This window comes from Numida meleagris, chromosome 1, assembly GCF_002078875.1.
Source record: "Numida meleagris isolate 19003 breed g44 Domestic line chromosome 1, NumMel1.0, whole genome shotgun sequence".
Classification (NCBI taxonomy): Eukaryota; Metazoa; Chordata; class Aves; order Galliformes; family Numididae; genus Numida; species Numida meleagris.
Genome location: NC_034409.1, coordinates 135,772,229 through 135,784,077, shown reverse-complemented (window position 1 = coordinate 135,784,077; position 11,849 = coordinate 135,772,229). Strand labels below are relative to the sequence as shown.

Genomic DNA, 11,849 nt, shown 5'->3' with positions numbered 1-11,849 from the left:
TTTAACATGCATCTAAGTTAAAACTAGGTCTCATTAAGCAGTTTTACCAGTTGTAACGCATTCCCGTAGTTCCAAGTGGGACTGTCACTCTTTTCTTAAAGGACAGCATATCTTGTCCTAATGACTGCTTCATTCCTGCTGCTAAGAGGACTTAAGACTGGGCACAGGATGAAATGTCAGATTAAATATCCATATTCCCTTGTCCATCAGAATGCCATCAGAGCTGTTCTATCTGTTGCTGTGGGCGCATCTGAATAAAACAAGAGTCCCCATCTCTCTAGCACAGACAGATAACTTTCTGCTTTGTGTTAAACAAGGAAGCTTAGCAACTACGCATCTGTCTTGCTTTCTGCAGAGAGTTCAGAGTCTGTTCCGCCCACATGAAAAACATAAGCCGAGAAGGCTTTCACAAAGAATCATCTAAGAGGGGCTGATTAGTTTGGGTAGAGCACTGCACACAAACACACATTTTGCTGAGAAGTGACTGAGTGCAGCAGGCCCCGGCACTGCCGTGTGAAATGGGGTTGCAATACAAAAGACAGAACGGACACATCTGCACGTGCTCTACCTTCTCCAGATTGAACATATACTCGCTTTCTGTATTTTTTTGTTAAGCACCACATTGCACCTACACGGTCAGTAATGTACCACAATGATTTGCAGTCACCAGTCAGTGATCTGCCTCTAAACATATGCCTAGAAAAGAAAACTTCAGTAGATTTTCGCCTGCTATGGAAAGGCCTATGTAAAATCAATACAGGCTAAGAAACTGCAAAAGATCTAAGTCACTGTAGCGTGTTTTTGTTGAATTTCTCATTCTTTTCTGTTTTCAAAATATTCTTTAAATTTTCTCTGACAATCTACGTTTATTACTTCACATCTCTGACATTCACAACACGATACACACTTGCTTTGTCTCCCTCTGCAGCTGGCTTTGAATATTTGTGTGCAAGCACTGCTATTTTTCAGTATAGTTTCTATCCTTGAAATAAATAGGGCGCTGCGTGAGTATTTTATTTCATTCATTAGTGTCATTTGCGCCATCTCAGACGCAAGACCTGGATACAATTTCACAGACACCACAGAATTCTAGTGGCAAAAGCTGGAATGAGGGCAAGCTGGTCTCACTACATCAGTGCTATCAATCAGTTGTCCAGGGGACTGCACGAATGTCAGGGGAGGCTGCACTGCAGTCCTAGTAACGCTTCCCAGCGAAGCTGAAATGCTTCTAAATCCAGCATTGAAAAACCTATAGCAAAAATGTCTATTTCATTTTAAGATTAGCAAATACCTGATAATAAAAAAATAAAAAGCACACGCACGCCCCTTTCTTTACAGTCTATGCAGCCAGACAGCTATGTGGCCTTTCAGTCCATGTCTTGCGCTTCTTTGCTCACCACATGTGCCCCAGCAGCCCTGACTTACCTGCAAGGAAAAACAAGCAAGAAACACCCATGCTAGGCAAGCTGGGCCACTTTTATATGGAGGACAGCACATACATTTCCAAAAAGGTGTTTTCTTTATTGATGCACCAGCATCACTGTTGGTTCCTTGGGCTTGGAGTTCCCAGTGTATAGAAGCCATGAAAAGGTAATGCTTGTTCTGCTGTTCTTTCACTGTAAAAGCATAGACATGAGATCTATGTTATAAAATCTCTAGCCACAAAGAGGTCCATTTCAGCTCATCAGCCACTGACACTGAGAAGTAATAGCTCTCGTAATGCTGTTTGCCACACTGCACTTCCCCAGCAGAACAGTCTAAGAATAAGATAAGCTTTATAAATGAGGCCACTTATAAAGAGTGCTTTAACCATTCTAAAAAGTCATCAGAAAGGCTTAAAAATGAGTATTCTTATCCTCTGTCAGTCTATGAGGGATCCCCCATGGGTAGGAAGGAAGGAAGATATCACTGTATACCACTCAGATGAGCATACTGCAAAGGCATAATTTACTAGGTTTGAAAACTGATTCTTTTTTAAGACTGTACCATTTTATCAATAGCTGGAACAATTTGGATCAAAACTTTTCCATTTCAGTTCACTGTTTTTGCACAGAAAGCAAATTTTTTGTCCTTTTTACAGAATAAATGGCTTCAGACCTGATAGGTTTAATATAAGACTTCCAGCAAGGTCTACATCAAGGAACAGGAAACTAAGAAAAAGATACTTGGGTCCAAACATTTCAAATGTTTGATGAACAACATATGAAATATTAAAAGACATCCAAGAATGTAAAATCATTTCATCTGTTAAAGTCATTATATTCTCCTAATATTATTATTTTATAAGCATATTTCGATAAAATGACTTTATGTACAACTCCATTGAAATCAGAAGCAGAACATACCTGAAAATAGATACAGGCATGTGCTCATTCACAAATGATTTGTGTGAAATAGATGTATCACAAACTCCTTTGGATTTCACCTTAACTGATTTCATCTTGACTGTTGTTACATTATGAGAAGAGCCCGTACAGCACTGCCAACAGAATCCCTTCCTCGTGCTGCCTAAGGCACCATGCGGTGGAAGCACACCATCTTCTGGCAACACAAGATTACTTCTTAAAAGCTTGGAAAATAAAGTCTTTGGGAATCACTCAGGAAATCAAGAACACCCCCTCAGTTGATCAGGGAACAAAGTTATTGTTATTTTTTCCTCTCATGAAAACGTCCTAAATAATTTATTTTTCTTTTCTGTGGAAAAAAAAAAAATATATGGAGAAGGTAACCTGAGGATAACACAAGGCTTTCCAGCTAAGAGACACGAGAAGGTGACACCTCTCCTTGCTCTGGATGACTTGGATAGGATAGACAGGTGGTGCTTTTGTGATGAAAACTCCACTAGGAAACTAACAAGGCCGCATTTGGGGAGCTGCCAGGCCCCAGACAACAGCTCACCCAAACCCACCTGCAGAGCAAAGGAATCCAGACCTGCGTGCGGATCCTTCCAGTCACTGCAGATCCCTTATGATGATATACATAGCAACGTTATCAAGAAAGCTTTTCTCCTTTGTACTCCATTCCAGATGATCATGCTGGCAGTGCACGTCCAACTTCTCCCATGAAGACCGGTTCTGAGCCTTGTGGGAATCCCAGAGGTGAGTTGTCAATACTGACGTCCTTGGAAATCTGCCTGGCCCCCAGCCATGGCTCATTCAGGCCCCTCCACACGGGGCAGAAGCCACCCAAGCATTACATGATCCCCAGACAGCCCCTGTCATTCCCCTATAGAGAAGCCCGGCACTATTTGGAAAGAAAAACAGAGCTCTCAGGTCATACTCAGGAGGTCACCAGGCCCTGTGCAGCTGTTGCTGATGAAGAAACCCACCACATGAGGACATAACATTTTCCAACTGTGCTTTCTTACAGCTGTTCCCCTGGGGAGAGCTGAATGTCTGAATGTCTGAATGTCACTCTTGAGCAACCCAGAGGTATGCTGTCCATGTCAACTTCCTGAAAGCCATAAATATTTGCCTTTTGATATTTTGTTCCTCTCAACAGCTCAGCGTTGGCCCTTCTCTGGTGTGGGTATCTCCACTCACACACAAATCCCGTATCCTCCCATCATCCCCTTGCATCACCAGCAGTTCCTTTTTTGTGCAGCCTATTACAATATGGAAGGAAAAAAATTCTGCTCTGATTGCAGACGTGCCAGCAGGCTGTGCATATCCTGCATATTGGCAGAAGCCTGCTTACCCTGCCTCTCTGCTCAATCCATTCCCTGAGCCTCAGTGGAATCACAGAGGTGAGCAGTCACCGCTCATTCACCTCACAGAACACACATTTCATTCTTGCTTTTGTTCACATGGGATATAACTTGAGTGCTTCCAGCCGATGCTCTGCCATGCACAAGGGCAGAGGGGGACCTGCTGGCAGAAGACTGTGAGGCAGTAATTGTGTATCCAAAGTGCATCCCCTGCCATTCAAAGCTGAGGAGGGATACTGGAGTATTTCACAGCAGCCGTTCTCTTCTGCCTCTGGTTGCAGATGCAGCCACAGCTGTTGGCTTTGCAGCTGTGCAGCAGGATCCTGATTGTGAGCCACTGAGGGATCACTTGGGTATGTCAAGAACATGAAGTTCCTCCATCCAGGTCAGTCAGGTACAACTGCAGCCTTGGCTGTCTACATCTACTTATTTTCCCTGCTCCCCTTCCATGCACTTACCATAAAAGTACTTGGCAATGGGTGGAGAACTTCTCCCTGTGTGTTTACAGTTGTAGCTGTAGGCCATGTTTGTCCAGCTTGTGAGCTGAATGCCAGCTGGAGGCAGCAACAGTTCAGCCTTACACTTGCGAGTGCGTTCTCCTTCGTGGTTGACTGGACCTGATCATTCCTGTCCTCTGGTGCTGAGACAGGTGAATGAGGGACAGTCATCAAGTGCAGAAGATAATCACTTGGGTTTGTCAGCACACTGGGAGACAGTCAGCAGTGCAGAACTCACGAACACAGAGGATTGTCTCATTTCTTCTAGGTACTGGTGCTGAGAGAACTCCAGAGGTTATACATCATAAAGGTACAGAAAGGCACCGATGCAGCTGTGGTGCTGGCCATCCTGGGATGCCATGCTTGGCTGCTGAGAACACACCACCAAATAATAACTTTAATTGCATAGTCCTTCATTCACTAGAACTGTAGTCTCACCAAAATAATTAGAAGTCATCTGGAAAAAAGTGTGATCCACAAAGGATTGCAGAGAGATAAAAAAAAAATGAAAAACACAGTTTCCAAGTCCTGTTCCACAAACAATCCTGTTAATACAATTCTCTCCAAGCCCAAAGGATGACTGGAAGTAGGTACCGTTCAATAGAATGGATCAAAACTTGATGAGAATCTGGCCATAACAGTATAGGGCCAAAAGATGTTCAGAAGGTTCACATATCTTGTCATCCATATAAAATGAAACAACAAAAAAGTTATGTAGGTTGCTCTGAAAGTAATGCCTCCTGTTTATTTCCATGGAAACCACAACAGACACAAAGAGCACAATAACTATTTGATAGAGCAAATTCTCAGCTATAAAACACTATTTTCCAACACAGTCACCACCTTACCTATGCATTTTCACCAGCAATGAACAAGAGCCTGCATACCACACTCATAAAAATCTGCATGGCTGTCTAGAAAATGGCTTGTCCTTCATGTCGCTGTCGCCACTGCTGAAAGGTACCATCTATTGCTTCACTGTGCTCAGATCCATTGTTTGATCTCCATAAACATTCAGTAAGCATTGATGAATGTCAATGGGTGCAATGATTTCCACGTGGAGGAACTCAGTGACACACTTTGCTTCATACACACTTCCATGTCAGATGCCATTTTGTCAGGCTGCCCCTCTGCTGCCATCCGTCACATGGCAACAACGTGTAATGGGATATCAGTGGGAAGGTTCAGCCTCTACTGCCGTACCACCAACATCCGCCTCTGATGTTGTGGACCAACAGAATAAATTAGGATGCATTACTTTTGGAGCAGCCCTTGTACATGGCTTTCAAGGAAATGGCTAAGAGAATAGCCATGCAGATACAATTTTTTTCCGCAGTTCTGGGTGGAGGAGAGGAACTGGTCAAAACACAATCCCATAAACTTTTTAGTCCTTTCAGACATTGCAAGAACACTACGCTACCACCACACACACAAAACCAGAGCATTCCTACCTGTAAAGTTGTTTGTGGTGTTACGATGCCAAGCTCTGAAACCTTCAGCTTTCCCCGGGCACACAGATTATCATGCGCTTCACCGTCCAGATTTTCTTACAGCTGAAGTGCTGCCTGCAAATACTCCCATGAATTGAGGTGCATTGGCAGGTTAAGGGGCACGGGGTAAAAGGCTTACACGTTTTATTTAATAAAAGCAAGAACCCCACAGCCAGTGTTATAACATTTTTGGGAGCTCTGCAGCAGAATACTGGAAGGCAAACCTGCTAGTCCAGGGCTGCAAGTTTTATGCATCGTCCCCATAAGAGTTCCCATCCCTCATGATCACACCAGCTTTGCCTGAATGGCCTGGCCACCACTTCTGCTTCCCAGGGGATCAGACAGAGTAAAGGCAAAATGCAAAAAAGGCCAGAGGCTTGTTTCATTGGAGGGACGCTGTTAATTAATGGATTCCATACAACTGTAAGTATAGATAATACTAGTACCAAAAGCAGAGATCTGTAGGCCAATGCATTCCCAACTGTACGTTTCTCCTCTCTTACCCCATCAAAGAATCATACCTTTCCAATTACAAAAAGCAAAGCCAATGTTTGAAAGATAGTTGTTTTTATTTTTCTAAGCTTGTACCTGTGGAACATAATAAATGACCTGATATAGTGACAACTTTGCAAAAGAAGAATCCCTCCTCTCCCCAACATCTGGACAGCAATATATAAATATTTACAATGAAAAAATAGGCAAGGGAAGAGAATGAAATCAACGTTATCCAACTGAGATTGCTTCTACACATCAGATTTTGAACATCAATTATTTCATTCACTTTCATCTTAATTGACACTTTCACTTCTATAGTACTGAGTAACTTCAGTTCTTAGATCTTATGAGCAATAGATTTACTCCTGGCTCTGCTTCTATAGTTTTCTCCTGTACAGTAACTATAGAATTTGCCTACTATTTTTTTTTTTATTTCAAATTGTAAACTTTGAAAATGAAGAAAAAATTAAATAGAAGTTTATGTCTCCAGATACAAAGTTTCTTACACAGTCAAACACGTCACAAAACTGAAAATCAGCATAATGAAATGCTGGATAGCTTCATAATGAGGACATGAGGTCTGTGTCCTGATCTGTTGGCTTTAACAAAAGCTCTTCTCAAATAGAACAAGTACATATAGAAAAAATAACCTTTTTATTTTCTTGTTAAAAAAGGAAATGGTGCTTTCTAAAACAAAAGATGTTTTAGATTTTCTTGACACAAATATAAGTTACAGTGGAGAGAGCTTACAAAGCTTCAAATAAAAATGGCATTTGTTTTAAAGGATGACTTAAGGATGATTCTAAGAGGTTCAAGAAGCCCATTTACTCTGATAATTCTATAAACGTTAGTGTAAAAAAAAAAAAAAAAAAAAAACAACAACCAAAATCCACAAACCTACTTTTTTGCTTTCTGTTATATAGTGTCACACAATCACATGACTGAAAACATGTTGTCTGCAGAAATGGTGGACACCTATTACGCACAATTTGGTTTTATTATGTCAACACTGATTGCCTTGTCCAACAAGAGGTTTAACATCCTTCGGATACCGAGGTGCAGTCCTTAGCAGCTGTTTCACATATGTGAGCTTCTTCTACCTCTAGTGCCCAAAGACACACGAAGCCTTGGTTCTCTTGCTTTATAATGCTCATTGAAGTCCAGTCTAAAGCTAAGAAATCGAAGGCTTTCATCAGAACTGGTTGTCAGCAAGACCAAGAACTGCTGGACGATTCCCTGAATTGAGAGGGGAAAAAAAAGAAACAAACAAGAGACAGCTAAGAAGACAACAGTGGTGTGCTTCACACAGGCATTCTAGGTGGTGTCCAAGCTTGGCAACAGGCTAGAGGGAACCCAGGAAAGGACAAGCACAAGAATTTATATTCATCTGTTAGCAACTGAGTTATGTGGGATTTACTCTTTCTACAAAAAGCCCATAGCTTGGTTTCACCTTCAAATTTCTGCCATACACACTTCAAGATTTTCAGTGCATATAGCTCAGTCTTTCAAACAGACCGTCCCCTTACCCAGCAAGGCTATCCATCTGTCCTAAGGCTTCAAAGGCTGCAGGGGAGCACTCCTGTGTGCCTGCTCTCCCACGGCAGCCCCGCCATAGTTAGGCCAATTCAGGACAAGGTGACCTTAATGTTTGTTTCTATGCTGCATGTACAATACAGGCCAGAACCGTTAAAAAAACACTGCTTATTTCAAATATACGTATTTGATATTTGGTATGCCAACAGCATCAAGTAGCATCCCAGAACCGCAAAGCATCTGCAGAGTATGGCGGCCAGGGCTGCAGACTGTGTACTTGAAGTAGTTTTTATTTGGACTTGCACTTAGGAAGCTGGAGGCACGTTTCTAGCCAAGGGCCTGCAGGAGCCCCACAGTGTGCAGGAAAGCACACAGCTTTGGGAGGATGGAGTATCTCCACTAGATACTAATGTGGACATGCCTACAAGCAGGCATGTCTCATTTACTTCCTAAATACTTTCAAAGATGACCAGGGCTGGCCAGAGAGGTCCTTGCAGGAGAAATCCGTGGTAGGGCTGACAGGAATACAGTCCAAGTAGACAAAGGCTACACTGCCAACTCGTAGCAGTCCTGCAGAACACACAAACTACAATCTATTCACAGCTTACACCCCCTGAGGTATCTGACTATTTTTCTCTGAAAGGGAGAAGTGCAGTATTTGGAAGCAGGAGGCAAATTTCTCCCAGATTTCACGTCCTCCTAGCAAAGTCCAGGATCTCTACAGCCTTCAGAAAAAAAACAGACACCAATATTTCTAACCTGGGCATAGTATTCTGCTTTCCTTCAAACTTCTACATGAACTCAACACTTAGCAGCACTTCATCCAGGGCAGCTATAGCCTGGCAAAGCTATAGGCAGTACAGAAATTGAATTAGTGGAAACCATCAGGTAAAAGGGCTGGGAAATGCTGTGCACGTGCTTGTACAGATGCTAAGTCATGGCTACAACTGCTGCAAGGAACATAGTTTACTCTTACAAGGGAAAAAAAGAACAATTTCACCTCATTTATTTACCTAGGGAACCAATGCATCCTTACATGCTTACTACATGGAAATGTTTATTTACAGATGTTAAGTAATAGAGAAAAAAAAGATACAGAAAGTACCAACAAGTAGCAAACCCTGAAGCTTTAATTCAAACTTGGCATCAATATCATTAAAAAAAACCTATCTTCAGGTACGCCAAAGGTGATAGATAAGAGAAGTTAAGGGCATACTATACTACACTTCAAGAATTTCTCATGTGTGAAAGGCAAGAGTGGAGTTTGGGGTAGGGTTCTGGATTTCAGCTAACCTGGGCTCAGACTCAGAAAGGCTGCTGTGGCACATAGTGCTGCGCTCCCTTTTTCATTGCTTTCTGAACTCTCTCCCTGAAATGTATCAGCTCATTTTCCTGGGGAATGGGAGCTCTAGTAGGTGATATAACATAGTAAGACAAAGCCAGAATAAGTCACATCACATCTGTGCTGTCTACTGAGGAATGGTGAACACCAGGCACCTAAGTACAACAAAGAAATAAAGACCTAGATCCACAAACAGAAGTTACACCTACCCTGTATGTGAGATTGATTTCTACATACTGTAATTGATCATCCATATTAAAAATACATATTACATATCTAAAGGGTACCTGGTAAAAGTGAGTGAGTATTCGCAGCTGTGAGCACATTTTGGGTATTGAGTCTTGAAATTCTTTTATCCTTTTCTTCTCTTCTTCTTCTTCTGATGCAGTTACACCCCATTTGCCCTACAGAGACAAAATAAGTAAGAATTCAGCTGTCACGTGATAGAAATTGCTAGTTGTGTCCACCTTCTGCCAGGCTGAACTACCATGTTCACACAATCAAGCACTGCCAAAGAAAGCCAAACATGGATCTTCCAGTGCTGAAAGCATCAGTCCCCTCAGTGGTTGCACACAGCACACGAAAATATTCAAAATGTGTTACTAACATTTTTTACAATGGCAAGTTACAGAACTTGTTCTCATATTCTTCACAGACGGACTTTACTTGCAAGATAATCTGAGAGCAGCAAAGCAGTTGAGTATCACACCAGCGCTGCACATCTCACATGCTAGTATGCAGGCAGGCATGGAGCTATGGCATTCTTTGCAAGAAGGTTGGGAATATTCAAGCCTCTACCATTTCCTTCACCTAAAACATCCCTACACGTCTTGTCCTCCAAAGCCCAGTGCAAAATCTATCCGCTTAGAGGTTTTGAGTAAAACACAAATGAAAAATGTTGTTTTAGGGTTTTGTTTAAACTCACTACCTACTGCTGATTACTTTCACATGCTCCTCAATACATTTTTCATTTCTTTTGTAGCTGTAGATGAAATAAAAAACCTCCATGTTAGATATTAAATAGATATTGTTCAACTAATTTTCATATTTTAGTAATGTTCTGACTGTACCTCAAGCTCACGCTGCTTCTTCCTCTCTTCAAATTGCAACCTTAGTTGCAACTCTTCCAGAGCAGCTCTGTACATTGCATCTTGGGCATTCTGGAGCTCAATGATCTGATCAAAAACAGCTCGAAGCTGGTTGAGAAGTACCTGTGAGACAGTTAGGTAACAAAACAATGAAAGGGTACTACAGCAAAAGCATTTAATTTACTACCACTCTTGAGAACGTAAGTTGAGTAAGTTAAATCTTTCCATGTTCAGCTGAGGAGACTGCTTTGCAAAGTTGCAAGTCAGTTGCTGCATGACAACACTGCTTCTCAGGATTACAAGCAATTGGCTCACTTTGCAACAAGTTTTATAATCAGCATCTATCAGTGTGTGCAAGGAGCTGCCTACTATAACAAGGTCTTATGTGAGAGGGAGAAAACAGACTTTTCTCCATAGTGCTGGAACATAAGAGAAGAAGGTTCCAAATACATAAGCCAAGATCACAAAGCTACAGTTTAATGCAAAGGAGAAGACTTACCCTGGAATCACTATCCAGCAAGCACCGAGCTATGATTGTGTCCAGAAAAACTTCATGAGCTGCAATGATGTGATCCAAGTCCTGTGCTTGTTGGACTTTGTTCCAGAGCTCATCCCACGAGCATTCAAGCACCTGGAGTACAATGAGTCAGGATTGGGCTGTTTTGATTTGCTAGATGACAAGCTCTTTGAAACTTAAGACACACAACACATACAGAATATTAAAAGCACTTCATTTTTAAGCAACCAATTGGGTGGATAGAGTATACCTCAAATGTAATGTAATACTGCATTTGATGAATGAAATGGACCATTTCTGATGCCAGAACGTGACACTGATGCAGCACCCCAGAAAGCTCTGTAAAAAAAATTCAAAGAGATGGCATGTTAAAGACCACAAGGACAGGCACAGCCATCAAACCAGCTTGGTAATCTTTTTTCTACCGAACAGAATACCTCATAAAACAGCCACTAGTCTTGGATGGCAGTAGCAATACTGGAGAAAACAGCTGAACAAAGAACATTGCACAATTAACTCCTAGAAAATGTTAGCCAAAGACACCAACTGTGTGCTCAGAGAGCGCTGGAAATTTGCACAGTATCACAAGTGAAAGAGTCTCTTTTAGTCCTAAGAGACAAAAATACAACACGTGTTCCCTGCTTTCTTTTGGCTGAAAAATCTGTGGCCACAGATCTGCAGTTCTTCTGGGGCCTCTTATACACCTTTCCATTAGTCTTCGTACTACAGGCAGCATATTTGGTACTACCACACTGACAAGAGAAGAGAGGGGTGGTTGCAACAGTAGTAGAGAACCTGTGGCTCTGGTGATCCAGGCCTGTTCACCTGTAAGACAGAGCATCTCTGTCACAGAAGGGTATCATCAACATCACCATCAACTGCAAAAATCCTCTGGAACAGAGGATTCTTCCTTCTGCAATCAAGCAGATATACAAACAAAGGAAGTCACTTCTAAAATGCTGCTAAAGCTATGAAACTACTACACAAAAGGAATTCTGCATTTTCCTGTCTACAGTGTTACAGACCATCCAATGATCTCAGTGACAGTACAACAAGGAACTCTTTTTTTTGTTGTTGTTGTTTTTTTTGCCTTTGAAGGAGGACTCTAACATATTGCATCTCCTTTAAATAGGGTCAATTAAAAAAAAAAACAACTCTGGGACTGGTTAAACAACAGGAAC

At 41.8% G+C, this 11,849-nt stretch overlaps 1 protein-coding gene and 1 long non-coding RNA gene across 3 annotated transcripts in view; both read right to left on the bottom strand.

Moving 5' to 3' along the window:
• On the bottom strand, nucleotides 1,436-4,868 carry LOC110392862. The gene is made up of 3 exons (XR_002434659.1): nucleotides 4,165-4,868; nucleotides 2,909-3,080; nucleotides 1,436-1,616 (listed from the first exon to the last, which is right to left on the bottom strand). It is a non-coding gene; the product is annotated as an uncharacterized LOC110392862 (long non-coding RNA).
• TUBGCP3 (tubulin gamma complex associated protein 3) overlaps nucleotides 6,244-11,849 on the bottom strand; it is a 47,821-nt gene continuing 42,215 nt past the window's right edge. For both annotated transcript variants that reach the window (XM_021415095.1, XM_021415105.1), the window contains exons 18-22: nucleotides 10,919-11,007; nucleotides 10,651-10,782; nucleotides 10,134-10,274; nucleotides 9,351-9,467; nucleotides 6,244-7,424 (exon numbers count right to left, since the gene is read on the bottom strand). In XM_021415095.1, coding sequence (XP_021270770.1) covers nucleotides 7,266-7,424; nucleotides 9,351-9,467; nucleotides 10,134-10,274; nucleotides 10,651-10,782; nucleotides 10,919-11,007 — 638 coding nt within the window. In that variant the 3' untranslated portion in view covers nucleotides 6,244-7,265. The remainder of the gene's footprint in view (nucleotides 7,425-9,350; nucleotides 9,468-10,133; nucleotides 10,275-10,650; nucleotides 10,783-10,918; nucleotides 11,008-11,849) is intronic.